The sequence below is a fragment of the Lepisma saccharinum genome, chromosome 4 (genome assembly GCF_977018435.1).
Source record: "Lepisma saccharinum chromosome 4, izLepSacc3.1, whole genome shotgun sequence".
Lineage (NCBI taxonomy): Eukaryota > Metazoa > Arthropoda > Insecta > Zygentoma > Lepismatidae > Lepisma > Lepisma saccharinum.
In genome coordinates this window covers 35,809,757-35,827,935 of record NC_139232.1, presented here as the reverse complement: position 1 = coordinate 35,827,935, position 18,179 = coordinate 35,809,757, and the positions used below count along the sequence as shown (strand labels likewise).

At 39.5% G+C, this 18,179-nt stretch overlaps 2 protein-coding genes across 2 annotated transcripts in view; both read left to right on the top strand.

The window, feature by feature from the left end:
* LOC145986417 (centromere protein S-like) overlaps positions 1–18,179 on the top strand; it is a 710,010-nt gene that overhangs the window by 185,276 nt on the left and 506,555 nt on the right. The gene's annotated exons all lie outside the window — the stretch shown is intronic.
* Positions 10,184–11,908, top strand: LOC145986889 (E3 SUMO-protein ligase ZBED1-like). The gene has a single exon (XM_083121358.1). It carries the CDS (start codon positions 10,184–10,186, stop codon positions 11,906–11,908), a length of 1,725 nt encoding a protein of 574 aa, XP_082977484.1.

Sequence of the window (18,179 nt, the reverse complement as noted above, 5' to 3'; positions counted from 1 at the left end):
GGGAGAGGGTACGTTCTTGAATGAGAGAAGGAGTCAACTACTGGCGATATTAACGAATCGTTTTATCTGCGGAACGTTCTAGAATATAATGATGTAAATACGCGGATTCAATTTTTCGGTTGATCTGTACAAAGAATCGGTTAATGAGATTTCAGAGGTAAGTGTGACAATTCACACAGTCGATTAGTGATCAGTCAGCGTCCTCTGGTTGCTTTATAAGATATAGTGATACGAAAATGAAGACATTGACGACAGCGAAACTTCCGGGGCCTCAGTGTAGCGCTAGCACGGTTCGAGGGCCGAAGAGATCAAAGGTCTCTCTCAAAAGTGAATATTTCAGCATTACCGGATATTGGAGTGGTTTATTAAAACAGAAATAAGCTGCATAGATCAACTGAAAGTCGAAGTTTTGAGTGATGATTTAGTTTTGCCAGAACTAAATTTCGTATATGCAGTCCGAGAATTTCATGGTATTAAGAAATAGATTTGTTTAAGCCTACTGGGTTCGAAACACATTCAAACACTTAACTACCATAAAGAGAGAGCCGAAAATTTTATGAATGTCGAGAAGAGAAAGCAAGATGATGTTGTGTATGTAGACATTTTAGGCGGTAATTGCAGGCTCTGCCAGGACCCAAATCAGGACTCTACCAACTGAGCCACCTAGCCATCCTTGACTTCAACCGATTTTTCGTTAAAATGTCTACATAGTACATGTCCCGTTTATATCAAATTGTAAGGTGTTGCCTGTATAGTGAACAAGCATAGAAAATATAGGAGAGAGAAGAAAACTGAGGAGCATTATCACCGGTTGAGGATATTTTTTTCTGTGGTCCACAAGAGCTACTACTTCGAGGTGACAATGACAGTGGCCTAATAAGGGAGATTTCACACCGTGTCGCCTGAAGATTAGGTTTGTGCGGCCTTTTGTGTCGCTACGGTGTGAAACGTTGCTGTTGATTGGCCCATTCCAATCGACATGTATCGCGTGTCCCTTCGGTCTGAAACCTTCCTAAGTCTTGAAAATCCAAGTCACAAGGATGGAAAATTAGGGCCTTGTTAAGGTTAGGTATGAAGGCAGACAGACGACAGCACCCTTAAGGATCATATCCAAACCTGCAGGAAGAACGCATCTTACTTCAATGTCCAATACGATGATAAAAACTTCTGGTGAGTTGATTTTAAAAAATGTGTCCGAGATAAAGAGAGGCGTGCCCAGGATTTTTGGAAGGGAGAGGGGTTACGCATACTATTGTTGGTGGTCAGTCCTGATTTTGCCATTTTTTCCCTGTCTTTGACGTTCCTTTTTTTTTTTTTATAAGAATACTGGGTCAAATGGGGTTATTACCTCACCAAACCTCCCTTGGGCACGTCGCTACAGATAAATGAGTAAGCATTTCATCATACTGGGAGACGAAACATTAGATGTGTTGGGAACGGAAGGGTTTTCACTGTGCATTAATTGTTTCGTGATCCACCTGTATTCGAGAAGACTTCCTTTGTTTCGTGCCGATATATGACAAGACTCCGGAAGCTGTGAGAGGCATTTTTGAACACTTGTGAGTGCTAAGGCCTGAATCTGAACAATTTGTTGGGTTTCGGCTTTTATAAGAGCTGAAAAAATGGGAGGACAAGACACGTTAGTGGTGTTCAGGCTCGAATCAGAGATAAATATTCGAGAGCTGTCTGCGTCCAGTTCGCAGCCCACAATTTGAATCTCGCGTTGTCGAGTGGATTGTCCGTTCCGTGCATGTGTAACACCTTCGTAAAAACACTCAAAGACACCATAGATGATTTTATGCCTGATGAGAAGAAATGGACAAACCCACATACTGAGATGGTTCCGGCACAGAGGAGTCGAGTGGTAAAAAATGTTCCGATTTCACGTTCTGATTAAAATGATAGCCTTACAGTGGCAACGATTTAAGGGATAGTTGCTCCCCATTTTTAATTTTTTTGCCTGAACATTATGACCTCTTAATGTTAAGCCTTGGCTACCAAGAGAAAGTAAACTTTCCTTGCAACGCCCTCCGCACCCCCCCCCCCCCCCGTTTTGGAACCCAATTGCCACCTCTGGTCTTAAACACACAATTGTGAGGTTCTTACTGTACCCCTTTAAAAAATGGTGTTGAGCCCCCCCTGAAAGGAATTCCTGGATACGTGCCTGATAGAGATTAAAAAACGAGTCAAGGCTTAATTTTCTTCAAGATTCACAATGTTTTAAAGCAGCTGAACGTCATCTTAAAAGTTTCTGAACTCTGTTTCCTTCCTGTAATGACTACGAGTACAGTACAATCTAAGAGTAATTTATAAACTGAAGACTTTTACAATTTTAATGGAAAAATAATGGCTTTTTTGAAACGAATTTAAAGAAGCACCGGTAACCAACAATACACATTTTATGCAAAAGCGAGAAATGTAGAAATTGGTGGTGCACAACAATCTACCAACAATCAAAATCACATATTGTTTGAAATTCTATATACGTCATGATTAACACAATTGCCAAGAAAACCGATGTAAAGTAGGTAAAACATTATTTTACGCGAATTTAATTTATTCCAATGGCATGCACAAAATAAAACTTTTCTTCCAAAACAAAAAACACGGACAAGCATAAACATTAGTTTTTTTTGTGGAATAACGTTAACAGGTTTGCCTTGGTTCTCCGTCAGGTCATAGTTTGCTTTTTCCATCCCCTTTTCTTTTTGCCTCTGAATGCCAGGCAGCCTGTTAGTCCCACCCCCCACCCCTGTAATTGGTTTCAGCTTCTCGTCGCTATGCTATAACTTCCTTTCCTTTTGGCTGCGGGCTATGTCGACCCGTTCCATTCCACAGAGAGGAGGGTGCGCGCGCAGTGATCCGAATCTTAAAGATCCGGATCCCAAGATATTCTGCCGGTCGCTTTGAACGAGTGACCCGTGGAACAAAACGGATCTGTCAGTCTGAGTCATCTCGGACCCGTGAACGAGTCGGTCATCGTGAACGAAATATCGCTCGCGCATCGTTCACTGCGCACAGTTTGGCTGATTCGCGTGGTGAGGTTATTTGTATATGGGGCTGAGACTGGGAGGGGGGGAGAGGGAGGGAGGGGGAGAAAGAGAGAGGAGTCCGTAGCACGAGAAAACACCAGCTTGTTAGTTTACGTGCTTTCGTTGGTGTTGGTTAATTATGAATGACACTCATTATGCTGCATTAAACGGTAGTCTGTATTTTGAAAATAAGTTTCCATCTTTCTTCTCAAAAACATGTTCAACAAGCGTGTGTGCAGTGGCGTGCCCAAGTCGGGGGTTGGTGGGGGTTATAACCCCCCTTTGGCCCAGAATTCCTAAAAACAAGAACGTCAAAAATAGTAAAATATGGCAAAATGAGGACCGACTACCCAAAAAAAGTGTACGTAACCCCCCTTTTTCAAAATCCTGGGCACGCTACTGCGTGTGTGGTATATAATAAAGCTGCTTTCGCCTTTTTCCGTCACGGATAATCTGATATAGATATTACATAAACTTTGTTTAGATACTATAAGCACAATTTATAGTAATTAATGTATATTTTAAAGTGATATGCGATTTCAACCTGTCAGGAATAATAATAATAATATATATTTTATAATAATAGTTTATTCAGCCAGCGAGAATCAACATATATTTGCACTACAGTTTGATTGCTTTTCTTCAGTTAGTTCGATTGCTTTTCTTCAATTATTAATAATAAGGGCGACAGTTATTATTTATATGCGTGTTTTCCTCAAGTTAAATTAAAAGCACAATTTCTTTCCCTCTCCCTCCGGAAAGACACCGGCAATCAATCTTTAGCAGTTTTAACTTTCTTACCCATTATCCTCCCCGCCCCCACATCTCACGCTAGATGATAACTTCCCTCCAAAACACGCCCACTGCCGATTTTCCTTCAATTTCGCCCACGGCTATTTCGACCATTTCTTCCACCTCCCACTAGAACACCTGGAGCGACTCATAAACCCATTCCTTGCACATGGTTCGAACCTGGGACCTCTGAATTCGTAGCGAGTTACCGCTGTACATTCAGTCATTCAATGAGATTGTTTGGCTTAAACCTGCGTTAAAAGTTCCTCGACTCGCAAAGAATATGCTGACTGGGAAGTCAGTTCATACACGAGCTGTCATTGTCAAAGTTTTCTTTCTTATTTTCTCTGTTGTTCGTGTATTTCCCGTTTCCCCTTTTCGGTGGGCGAGATATGAAACTGCTTCATGTTATTAGCATGATTTAATGTTAACTGAACAATATATAGACAATTCAAGTAGATAATATATATATTACATAATATATATTGTTGTCTAGTGCTTATACCGTGCGTCCATTTCGATCTGCAGCCGAGAGATCGGGAGAAGCGTGGCGGGCGGCGCTGACGGAGAAGCCGACATTTGCGGCCTGTAATGCCCGCTTATTTTTATAGACATATGCAGACATTTATATAAATATTGCAAAACGATCACTAACCTGTGTTATAACACGCAAAAGTTCTTCTGTAATTCATCCAAGTTCTGCTCTTATATACACAAATAAATACGCTATAGAAACGATGTTAAGAGCCACAGATATAAAAGCATTTTAATCATGGTTTTGATCAGTAACGTCCTGCTTAAGTTTATATCCTTGAAAGAGTTTTGTGGCCATGGGAATCGTTTGGAGGTTTCGAATGTGCAACACTGTATCAGGATTACACTGCAGACGAAACCGATAAAAGTGAATGGTTTTCGTGAGCTTCCTTGCAATCCGAAATATCCGCGCTCGAGTTTTTTGTTCCTTCGCGACTAGATGAAGACAGAGTTGTAAATATAGTGGCGAGCAATGTAAACCAAGAGCGTGTTAATTTCGTACTGTGCGCAAGAGTGTTATTCTTGGTTACTTGCAGTTACTTGTTTGTGTTATTGTAGTGTGTATGTGTGACGTGTCAGTGAGACGATTGGAATGCCAACCGCAAGATTCACGTTAGAACAAAGATTTTTTATGTATGACACGTACCTACGTGAAAACAAACTCGTGTAGAGACGTGTGTAGGTAATTTGTACAGAAATTCCCATGCGTTTCAACTCCACACAGAGATACGGTTAGATATCTTGTCCTTAAATTACGAGAAACTGTATCGTTAAATTTTAAAACACCTAAGCAAAAACGACGGATTCTAACCGAAGCAAAACTCGATGATATTGGTGCAGCGTTAGAACGTTCTCCAAACAAACCTCTACGCCGTGTTGCACAAGAGGTGGGCGTGTCAAAATCATCGGCACATACAGTCACTAAGCTACTAAAATTAAAACGATACTCTTATAACACAGGTTAGTGCTCATTTTGCAATATTTATATAAATGTCTGCATATGTCCATAAAAATAAGCGGGCATTTCAGGCCGCAAATGTCGGCATCTCCGTCAGTGCCGCCCGCCACGCTTCTTCCGATCTCTCGGCTGCAGATCGAAATGGACGCACGGTATTATATATACCACAGACAAATACCTAATAAATTTGTGTGTGCATATACTTATTCTAAGATCCCGTAATGGAAATTTCCACTAAACAGAATGCTTTACTTCTATTGACATGACGTTGCCCTTTTCTTGTCTGTGATAACAGCAACGATATTAACCATTAATAAACACTTTATGCACAGTAGGGCTAATCGGGACTGGACCTCCAGTTTAAATTGTGCTGAACTAAAATGTGCTGCCTTCACTAATACGATATCTCTTGATTACAAAGTGACAACGTTCCTATCATGAAGACCAAGGTACTCTCTCATAACGTATTTGATTGATCGATTGATTGAGTTGGTTCATTTTACTTCGCTTCTGTGACACTTTTGGCTAATTGCGAATATGAGGATGGGTGATGATCAGACCTAGGAATTTTAGGTGCAAAAATTTGCCAATAAAGGTGCCAATATTTGTACAAAAAAGGTGCTAAAATAGGTGCTAATTTTCAGATGTAAAATTTATTGTGAGCAGTGCATACATATATGATTCAACTTGTCTGTATAAACACACAGAGTATTCACTGGTTTTAAATCGTTTAATATAACTAAGCAAAGAAAATTCTCTGATACATTAGAAAGAGACATAAAGAAAAACATGCTTCTTCTTACTTGCTTAGAATTAGTCATCTAAAAAACTGTTAAAAGAGATTACATTCAAAATTTGTATGTTCTTCTGAGTGAGGCTACATCTGCGATCACTAAGCAGATACTTGTAAGTTGAAAGAGAACGTTCAACGTCAACAGAGATTACATTCAAAATTTCTATGTTCTTCTGAGTGAGGCTACATCTGCGATCACTAAGCAGATACTTGTAAGTTGAAAGAGAACGTTCAACGTCAACAGACACAAGTGATGCGTATTTTGTTGTCCACATCCTTGTTGGTTGCGACTTCTTGAACATCAGGGTTTTTGGCTAAACTTTGTTCGGGACACATAAACATACATGCCCAGGCCGGGATTCGAATCCGGAACCCCTGGCGTCGTAGTGTGCCATGCTAACCACTTCGCCAAGGGGGCGGCTCGTGACGTAGTGTTAGGATAAGTATAAGTAAGTAGTGGAAGAACTAGAAAATTCTAATGAAGAACTATTGTCAATCACATTCTGAAAATTGTTTTACATTATCTTCTTTCTTTGTTGCTTTTTTGCACATTTTCTTCCTATATTCTAATATCATTTTTACGTAGCTATCTCAGTTCACATGCCAGGATCTTTTTTTGTATATTCTCCGTACCGGACCTACCAGTGTTTTCTTCTTTTTTTATCTATCCTTTTTTCAAATACCCACCTACATTTCCGAAATTTTCGCGAATTTTATTTGAATGTTTTTTTCCCAAAATATGCCTTAGGCTATAACTGCATATATTAAATTGAGGTGGGATTTTGCCATAATTTCTATTTATTTTCAGTTGGTAGATTCGTAGTCTTTCAGTAAAGAAGTGTTTCAGGGTTTTGTGTCTAAAATTACCTCTAGGGATGTTATCGAGACCAGACGACTTGTCAGTGTCTCGGTCTCGACCCGAGTTGTAAATGCCTGTTTCGTTCTCGGTCTCGACTTGTGGGCCTCCTCGATGGTGCTGTGGTACCGTCGTTGCCTTGTAATCAAGGCATTCCGGGTTCGATACCCGGTGGTCGCACGTAATGGTTCGGATACCACTTTAAACTGTTCTCGGTGTCGTCTCGAGTTTATAAATGAATGTCTCGTTCTCGGTCTCTCTCGTCAAAAGAGAAAATCGTGCTCCTCGAAACGCTTTGCCAGCTGTGGAGTGCTCTGGAATGTGAACTTCCGTTCAGTTGCCTGATGACCACCGCTCTCGTATTTCCTTTCTTCTTCCTTCAGTTTTAGGGGAGTATCGTGTTTCTGGGCGCGAAACGTCTCATTCTTGCAAGTTTCTAGTTTGCTCCTTGATGCCTTGCTGGAGTGGTGGTGCTTAGTTGCGGTGCTTACTGCTCAGCAAAGAAGAGAAAACCTCCGGAAAATATGCGAACTAAAATCCACCCCACTTGCTTCTGTCCCAGTGAACGGCAGCAGACCAGAATCTGGGGGAAATCTTTCTTTTTCTCTACTCTCAAATGACACGTTGTTGCCACGTTGCCTCACAGCTGTTCTCTGACAGATGGAATTCTGGCGGACCTGCCGCAAAATGCGATGTTCAGGGTGGCGCGGTCAGTGGTTGACGAAGAATGGATAGCGTTCGTGACGATTCCCGATTTAAATAATTAATAACAATAAAATCTATTGTCATGGTTGTGATTCTTACTAGGCGATAGTAAATATTACCATCTAAGAAACTGATTTTATCTTCAATTTAATTATTAATTATAATTATGTCCTTAGATACAGTGGCGACGATTGGGGGGACCAGGCCAAAGGCGCTAACTTAAGATAAATTTGGGGGGCAAGGTTCGCATAAACAATATTTATGTAAATAAATAACCCATCAAATATACACACAGCTTACATTTTAAAAAGAAAGAATGATTTGAAGAGGTTTGCTCGGGCAATCAGCCAGGTGATTTCCGGATAGGCTTTCGAGAGCTAACGTCACTCTCATCTTCAGGGATTGAAGTGAATCCCTTAAGATGTGAGTGACGTTAGCTCTCGAAAGCTCGGAAGCCTATCCGGAAATCACCTGGCTGATTGCCCGAGTAACCTCTTCAATATTTGCCGCCAGGAAAGCTGCAAGAATTATTATTATTTTTTTTTTTTTGTAAACTTACCATTTACAGTGGAGTGCAACCCAAATCCGACTCGTCACTAACATTCACCTGACTGTCATTATCGCACCGTTTGTCAACCTCAATGGCACTTACATTGTCGTCTGAATCCGAACCATTCCCGTCTGAATCCGAATCCTCACCGCTCATGTGACTTTCATCCTCCGAGCAGTCTTCGATTACCAACTTGTCAACTTCTATTTCAATAATTCCGTCCTGGACCCAATATTCCTCTTGTTTCCCCTTTACTTTTTCGCAAGACCTTTTCCATTCTTCTTTGGGAAAGTTCTGAAATTCTTCTCTTGCAACTTCCAGTACTCTGCCCAAATTACGATCCACATTTTGTGATGCAATACGACCTTTTATGATACCCCAAACATACTCAATAGGGTTTAGATCGCAATGATAAGGTGGAAGACGAAGTACGGTGTGGCTGTTTTCTGCTGCAAGAGTGTCGACCCGATATTGTGGGGGCTTTTTGTTGGTTTTGATTAGCTGATATAACTCAGCCTTTCGAAGGTTATCTGAAAATTCAATTGAATTGTCTTTCAACCAGTCCTGCATTGCAGATTTGGTGCTGCCTATTGTGGGAGGTTTGTTGACTTGCACAGAATGGTAAGGCGCATTGTCCATGACAATAATGCTGTTGGAGGGAATATTCGGTAACAATTGACTTTCAAACCATCGTTCAAAATTTTCAGCATTCATTTCCCCATGATAATCTTCGGATTTCTGTTGAGCTTTGAACATAAGTAGGCAGTTTGATACGAAACCGTTTTCACTCCCGGCGTGAAGGATGATCACCCTTCTTCCAGCACTGGTAAAACACCATGTACACTGCCTTCACCCTGCCAACACTTTTTCACCGTGTAGTTCTCGTGGATCCATGTTTCATCTAAGTATATAACTGGCCTTTTCACGCTACTCTTCTCATTTCCCCTCAATGCCCTCAGAAAACTTGTTCGATTGGACACGATGTAACTTCTTTCCACCAAAGCACTTCTGACGTTTTTGCACTTTCGGAAACGAAATCCTAAGTCATTGCAAATGATGTTGCGAAGAGTTTCACGACTACCCCGAAAATTAATTTCTTTCTTTAATTTCGAAAGCACTTTTTTTACTGTTGGCACTTCATGTTCAATCGTATAAAAATTACCAATAGTTCTTCGAATCAAACACTTGTCAAAATCGTCCACAACAATTCTACGCTTTTCGGCAGACCTGTGCTTACCTGATGTCGTAAATTTCTCTCCGGAATTTCCTTCCTTTCTAATTTTCTTTATGAAAGTGGCCGACATTCGAACTGCAGCAGCCGCACGCTTTGTAGCTTGATTGACCGGAAACGTGTAACATCCTTCTCTCGCTTCGTTGTCAAAAAATTTAACAACATTCGAAATCACCTCTCGGCTCTCACTATGTACGGTTTTGCCCTTCATTTCGGTACAAACAACATACGCAACAGACGCACTCGAACTCAATGACCTTTCGTCCATGTAAGTTTGGCAACATTGAAAGGGTGTCAGAAGTCGAGCAATCCTCGCTACCCCCCACCTCCCACCCGACCCAACCTTCGAACAAACAAGTTGCTCACAGAACAGCAGCGCCAGAGAGACTTTCTCATCTTTGCTGAGCAGTACCTTTGAGTTTTAATAAATTGCGTGTGAGGTGTGTGTGTGTGCGTTGAAATTGAGGAGGCTTAGCGACAATTTCGGTTTATTGTTGTTTACCTTTGTATTACAATCTGTAATATAGAGAGTGGGTACTGCGGATACTTCTGCTTTAGTGCAATATGTCTTCCAGAAAAAGAAGCGAAGCTTTGAACCATTTTATCGAGGCTGGGAGCAACAAGATAAAATGTTAGTACTGTTCTCAAGTTGTAAGTGTTAGTGGAGGATCCACGGGGAATTTAACCCGACATTTGAAATTGATACATCCAACCGTGCCTCTCCAAAGAACAATGGATGTACCGTCAACCAGCAAAAACTTTCAGCAATCGACAAGCCACGCTGATAGTGCCGCCAGTGATAACGCAGCAGTGAGAAGAGAAAGAGATATTGAAAGTTCTCCGGGGTCATCTGTAACTGTGAACACTGGCCGTAAACGGCCTCTGCAGGCTGACATGTCCGAGTATGTTAATGTAAACAAACCTGTACCGTTAAAAAAAAGGAAGGAATTGGATGGGCAATTAACAGCCATGGTTGTGAAAGAATATCATCCTTTCAGCATCGTGGAGGACAGACAATTTAAAAAATTCGTAACGATCTTGTGCCCAGGATACTCTCTTCCTAGTAGAAAGACAATTTCGTGTAGTTTGGTACCACAGTTATACCAAGCTACACTTGAAACTGTGAAGGAGGAAGTGAGCAAAGCGTCTGCTGTGTGCCTAACAACGGATGGGTGGACATCTGTAAACAATGACAGCTATTTAGCTGTAACAGCTCATTTTATTGATGACAGAACTCAGCTGGCGTCATATTTATTGGGATGTGTATCTTTTACTGCCAGGCACACAGCAGAAAATATAGCATCGCTTCTCATGGGCGTGGCTAGGGAATGGGGGGTGGAAAATAAAATAATTATTGTAGTTAGTGACAACGCACCAAACATCAAGAAGGCAATTCGCCTTAATAATTGGAGACATTTAGGGTGCTTTGCTCACATTGTAAATTTGATAGTAGAGGAAGGGCTCAAGGAAATTCGGGAGATCATCAGCAAAATTAAATCCATTGTGGAATTCTTTAAAAGAAGTTCACACTCTCAAGCTAAATTGAGTTCGATACAACGACAAATGGGGTTCGAACCAATAAAACTAAAGCAAGATGTGCCAACTAGGTGGAATTCCACTTACGATATGCTGCGTAGGATGTTACAAAATAAAGAACCTGTGATATCAACCCTTGCACTGGTAAGCAGCGACTTGGACGTCTTGTCTCCACAAGAGTGGGAGGTAGTTGAGAGTGCAACAGCTGTGCTCGAAATATTCTATGAAGTGACAAGGGAAATCAGTTCAGAGCAGTCTGTTTCACTTTCAAAAATCATCCTGTTTTCCAAGGCAATGGGAATTAAAATGCAGAGGTTTCAAAATGATACAAACTTGCAGGCCCAAGTTGTGAAAATGCTTGAGAAATTGAAAGCTGAATTGTTTAAATGGTTTCGGGATCTAGAAGAGAGTGAGCTAATTGCTCAAGCAACTCTTCTGGATCCCCGATTCAAAACACAGGGATTTGCGGATGAGGGGAAATGCAAGGCTGCAAGCGCAGTGCTAAGTAAGAAAGTTTGCGCTTCCCGCCCAACAAGCGAAAGCTCTGCAATTCAGCGTGTGGTGGATGATTCCACTGAAGATGCAATTCCCTCTTCATCTTTATGGGAAGAGTTCGACACGAAGGTGAAGCAGACAAGGAAAGACACCAATCCCACCGCAGCAGGAATCATTGAATTGGACAAATACATGCAAGAACCACTAATAAATAGACGACAGGACCCCCTATTGTGGTGGAATGAAAGAAAATTTCTCTATCCGCGAATATTTGAAGTGGTGAAGAAGAGACTGTGCATTGTCGCTACATCTGTTCCTTGTGAAAGAATATTCTCAAAGGCAGGACAAGTTCTGTGTGACAGAAGAAGTAGGTTAGCGCCTGCTAAAGTATCACAGATTTTGTTTCTCAATTCAAATTTAAAGTAGGTGCTTCAGGACATTATGAGGACATAAAAACAATAATGTAAATATAACTTTTACTACACGAACAGTTGTGTGTATGTGTGTATGCGTGTGTCTATGTATATATCTTAGTGCAGTGCTTGAAAAAACTCGCAGAACTTTTGTACTGTACAGGAACACGTTGAGAAGTTCACACACATTGACATCTTTGGTGAGTAATTTTACATTTTATTATGGTGCTCTTTTCTTTATAAGAAAATAATAATTTTATAAGTCATACGACAATATTCACAAGTGCATAACATCATTGAGTATTCTATTATATTTTATTAATTGGTGAATTTTGGTGCTCACGTTCTGTGGTGAGTGCAAAAACTTAGAATAAAAATAAGCTATCAATTGCAAAGTTTTGTTTTTAATGTTAAGTACGAATTTCTTTGAAAATACAAATTTTGAAAAGCAAAAAATTAAGGTCCCTAGTTGTATTTACAGAATTTGGGACAAAATGCTGGAATGTACAAATTGTTATTGCATAACAATCGGCAACAATCAAATTCATATATTGTCTTGAAATGCTGTTCCATCCAGTTTTTAATGTTGTGTCCAGTTAATAATGCTGCTTAAACAGGCAGGAAACTGACGTAAATTAAGTAAAACTTCATTTTGCTCAGATTTAATGTATTCCTGTGATATGTACCTATCAATATTTTCGTTCCAAAATTAGAATTCCAAAGTGAATATATATATTACATATATATCTGCAGCAAGAATAAAATAAATAAATGTCAGGGGTAGCGTCGTCGCCTTGTAATAAAGGGGTCCCGGGTTCGATACCCGGTGGACGCATATAGTGGTTCGGATCCCACGTTTAACTGTAGGTCCAATCCCGATTAGTCTTAATGTGCATAAAGTGGACTTCAAAGAAACAAAAATAAATCTGTGAGATAGTTGAGGCTAGCCTAGCGGGGCGTCTCCACATAATGCACCACCACCATCCCAACGCCAGGCAGCCTGTCACTACGTGCTAGTGGTCAACTTCCTTTCCTTTGGCTGCATGCTATTTTGTCCGATTTCTGCATGCCACAAGGAGGGTGGGCGAACCGACGCCGAGACCCAAGGATCCGGATCCCAAGATTTTCTCCCGGTCGCTTTGAACGAGTTAGCCGTGAAAGAAAACGGGTCTGCCAGACATCTGGGATCCGTGAACGAAAGATCTGCACTGCGCAGTGAATGAGTTTGGTTGATGCGCGGAATTAAAGGTCGGGGTCCAGACTCGAGCGAGTGGTCTTGTGATATTTAGCTTCTCTTCCCTTTCACCCCCCCCCCCCCTTTCCGACCTTATGCTGGCTTTCAACTTCCCTCCAAAAACGCTCCCGTCTGCTTTCTTTTAATTTCGCCCAAGGCTACTTCGACCAATGTTCAACGCCAGAGTAGTGGAGGCAGGGTTGTGGCTGGCTTTGGGTTTGGAGTGACCCGCTTGGGATCCGTGAACGACTAACTAACTAACTCTCTAGCCTTCTTAAACCCGAAGGTTCATGGCTGCAGCAACACAGGCCTTCCATCTGTCCCTATCTTGTGCAAGATCTATATACTCTTTTCCATCCCTACCGATTTCCCTTAGGTCCATCTCGACGTTGTCCCTCCATCTTCGTCTTGGCCTTCCTACTGGTCTCTTACCATCAGGTTTCCCAACAAGAATCCTGTAAACTCCTCTTTCCTCTCCCATTCGTGCCACATGGCCTGCCCACCTAAGTCTTCTTGATTTAATTATTCTAATAATGTCTGGACATGAATACAAATTATGTAGTTCTAAATTATGTAACCTTCTCCACTCACCTGTCTCCTCATCCCTTTTAGGTCCAAATATTTTCCTAAGGATCCTATTTTCAAATACTCTCAATTTATGTTCCTCTTTCAATGTAAGGGACCAAGTTTCACATCCATATAATACTACAGGCAAAATTACTGTTTTGTATATTTTAACTTTTAGTTTCTTAGATATTAAACGAGAAGACAAAAGTTTATGAAGAGAGAAGTAACATGCATTTCCTGAATTAAGCCTACTTTTTATTTCCTCTTTAATATAATTTTCATTTGTTAATATTACTCCTAAGTATTTGAATTTGGAAACTGTTTCAAACGAGTTGTTACCAATAATTAGATTTTGATTATTATCTAACACTTGGTTTCGGCCTGTAAGCATATATTTAGTTTTCTCTTTGTTAACTTCCAAACCTATCTCTTTAGCAGTTTTGAAAAATATTTTAGCATTATTCTTAATTGTATTCACATCATCCCCCAGTAAGTCTACATCATCTGCATATGCTAACAACTGAGTCACACCATTTAATTTTAGTCCTTCTTTAGTTTCGTTTACCTTCCTAACAGCATATTCTAAGGCAAAATTAAAGAGCAATGGAGATAATGCATCTCCTTGTTTTAACCCATCATGAATTGTAAATTTGTCAGACATATTAATACCCACACGAATTTTACTTTCTGTTTCACTGGTGCATACTTTTATCATACTAACAAGCTTCTTAGGTATTCCAAAGTCTACTAATATATTATATAATTTATCTCTTTTGACCGAATCATATGCTTTTTTGAAATCAACGAATAGCTGATGGACATTTTGATTATATTCCCACTTTTTTTCGAGTGTCTGTCTGATGTGAAAAATTTGATCTGTAGTTGATCTGTTGCGTTTAAATCCACATTGATAATCACCTATAATTTCATTAGCAGATGGGGTTAGTCTTGTTAAAAGAATGTTAGATAATATTTTATATGTTGTTGAGAGTAGAGAAATTCCACGGTAATTATTGCAGTTCATTTTATCACCTTTTTTAAACACAGGAACAATTATGGATTCTTTCCACTGTTGAGGGATTTCTTCTTTATTCCATATTAAACAAATTAATTTATGAATTTGACATATTAATGAATTTCCACCATATTTAATTAACTCAGCTGGTATTAAATCAATGCCAGGTGCTTTGTTATTCTTTAGCCTTTTAATAGCATCTTTAACTTCAGTCAAGTTAGGTTCTGGAACTAAAGGTTCTGCTGTGTGTACTTCATTTACTTCTGATTTATCTCCTACATGGACATTTAAAAGGTCATTAAAGTAGTTCTTCCATCTATTTAGAACATCGCTTGGGTCAGCTAGAAAATCACCGTCTTTATCTTTGATGAAGTTTACTTTAGGTTGCCACCCCTTTCTAAACTCATTTACACCTTTATATAAATCTCTGATATTTTTATTTTTGCTGTTTGTTTCAATTTCGTTAATTTTGCTTTTCAAGTAATCTCGTTTTTTACTTCTAAACGTGCGGTTAACTTCTCGCTTTATTCTATTATAATTGTTTAGATTTGTATGATCCGAGTTATTTAACCACCTAAGTCTAGCCTGATTTCTTATTTCTATTAGATTATGACATTCATTATCAAACCATGGCTTACTTTTTCTCGGTTTATGGTATCCTATACTTTCTTTAGCTGCTGATTCTATTGCATTACGTATGTGCTCCCAATTCTTATTTACGTCTGTTTCATTTATATTTTCATCATCATTTAAATCCTGCAAAACATCAAATCTATTTGACAGTTTAATTTGGTAATCTTTCTTAATTCTTTCATCAGTAAACTTTCCTGTATCAAATTTTAGAACTTTTAGATTTTGTTGCTTATGATTTATCACTGAGAGTCTTTCTCTTAATTTAGCAATTACTAAATAATGGTCACTGGCACAGTCAGCACCTCTATGTGTACGAACGTCAATTATACTAGTATGCCTTCTCTTATCAATGAGAATATGATCTATCTGATTATGAGTTTTACCATCTGGAGAAGACCAGGTATATTTATGGATATCTTTATGTTTAAAAGTGGTACTTTTCACAATTAAATTCTTTGAGGTTGCAAAAGTAATCAATCTTATACCATTATCATTACTTAATTCATGAAGACTTTCTTTACCAATTGTGGGTTTAAATGTCTTCTTTGCCAATCTGTGCATTACAGTCACCTAACAGAATTTTCATATCATACTGAGAAAATTTATCAAAGACCTGTTCTAACTCTGTATAAAAATCATCTTTAGTATTATCATCTTTATCTTCCGTTGGTGCATGTATGTTTATTAAAATAATTTTACACCACCTACCCTGTAAAACTGCATATGATATCCTATCATTAATAAATTCTACTGTTTCTACTACGACTTCGCTTGAAAACACTGAACCGGATCTTTTCGTTCACGCGACTGATTCGTTCATTTCGAACGGGTCGTTCACGAACGACACATCTCTAGCTTGGTCCTATTTTCGCGGATTTTATAGTCCTTTTGATAATTACGGAAAACTACGCGCGTCGGTTTTTACACTCCCACACATTGAGCCGGTAATAGTCGTGCTTGTTTGCGGTGTTGGGTGGTTAATTTGGGAGAATGCATTGGTTTTACGTTTATTTTTCGAGTGTAGTGTTAGTTTATTACTAGAGCCAGGATGGCACCAAAAACTGCCCAAATAAGCATGCAAAAATGCACTAAACACTCCACGAAAAGGCATGATAATAAGCAATAGAAATTGGGTGTTAACTTTTGGTAACTTTTAATATTGTGAATGAGGAAAACTACAAAAATTCAGAATCTGTCATCCAAATTCGAATCTTTTTATAACTTTGACAATCGTGATTTCCTAATATGGGTAGAATATTGTATATTTGCATTAATAGTTCGGCCGATATGTGCAGATATTTTGCTGAATTGTGCATTTTTGTGATAAAAGCATGAAACTTCAAATGTCCTAATATCGTTTTAAAGATTGGAGGCATTTAAAATACCCTGTTGGTCAGCAATGGCAGACGTTTTCAAAATGGCGGCCGATTTATTAGAATATCTTTTGACACAAGCGGTGTAAATGAACTTTTATTGGTCCTGTTTGAAGATTTATCTCTGTTCTTGGTCAAAGAAAAGCAAAACTAACCAATAAAGCCTTCAAAAGCATTCTAAATGCGTATTAATGATGAAGAATACCTTGCTTAAGACTCCCTCAGGCGACCTTCCGTCACCCAGAAGCTGGCTGGCGGTTTTGTGATGATATAGCATTTTATTTCCGGCTCGCGACACTATAAAGGCGTTATTAGTTATCGATGACATCAAGACAAGAATCTGCAGGTTTCATACCGCTGCTTGATTATAACGTTATTATTTTTCTATAGGGTCCTTCTCTGAAGTAATCTCAATGGAAGCGGTGTAAAAGAACCTATTATATATTAGAATTTCAACTATGCAGATATAACTATCGTATGACGCAGGAAAATCATAGGGTATCAATATTCAATTCAAATTCAAATTTTCTTTATTAAAGGGTGAGGTTCAGCCTGTGGCTGTTCTCCCACCTAACCGAAGAATCGCCCCTACAATTTAGGCAATTAGCATTTACCTGTTATCAGACGTCTTTGCTATAATGTAATAATTACTTTTATAGAGTGTCCTCCTCCGTAGCCGAGCAGGTTAAGGCGTTCACTCGTCTTGAGATCGTTCGCTGCGGGACGGCGTAATTTCGAATCCGACTCTGGTCGGAATTTATTCGGCCTACGTATAGGGCCGGTGGCAACCCACCGTTGTGAGGAAATTGGGGAGCTTCGAATGAGTAAGCGTAATCCGAAACCTACTATAACGGCTGGGGATACATTGGGCTGACCCCTCGCCTATTCCACTACTGGTTGAAGATCTCCACGCTTAGAGGTGACGAAGGAAAGCGTGGGAGGGAGACCGGCAGTCGGTAGGTAAGCCAAGGCCCTTCAGGGCTGTTGCGCAAAGGATTATTATTATTATAGACTGTCCTGCACTATTTTCCGAACAATATAAAAGAATTGACGATAGTATCAAAATGCAGCCCATAAGATGTATTGAGGATCTCCGTGACGTCTATTTTGAAAATACCCCCTCACCTCCCCCACTTATGGGGTATTTTCAGTGCCACAAACCTTCAAAACGTTTGATATGATATTACCGATTTATTGACTAATTTTCATGCTTTTGTCACAAAAATGTTACTGAGTTGTGCATTTTTGTGACAAAAGCATGAAAATTAGTCAATAAATCGGTAATATCATATCAAACGTTTTGAAGATTTGTGGCACTGAAAATACCCCATAAGTGGGGGAGGTGAGGGGGTATTTTCAAAATAGACGTCACGGAGATCCTCAATACATCTTATGGGCTGCATTTTGATACTATCGTCAATTCTTTTATATTGTTCGGAATCACCTATATAAAAAAAAAATC

What these genes read in the sequence shown, in the direction of transcription:
- LOC145986889 (XM_083121358.1), top strand. Translation starts at nt 10,184, where the DNA reads ATGGATGTACCGTCAACCAGCAAAAACTTTCAGCAATCGACAAGCCAC.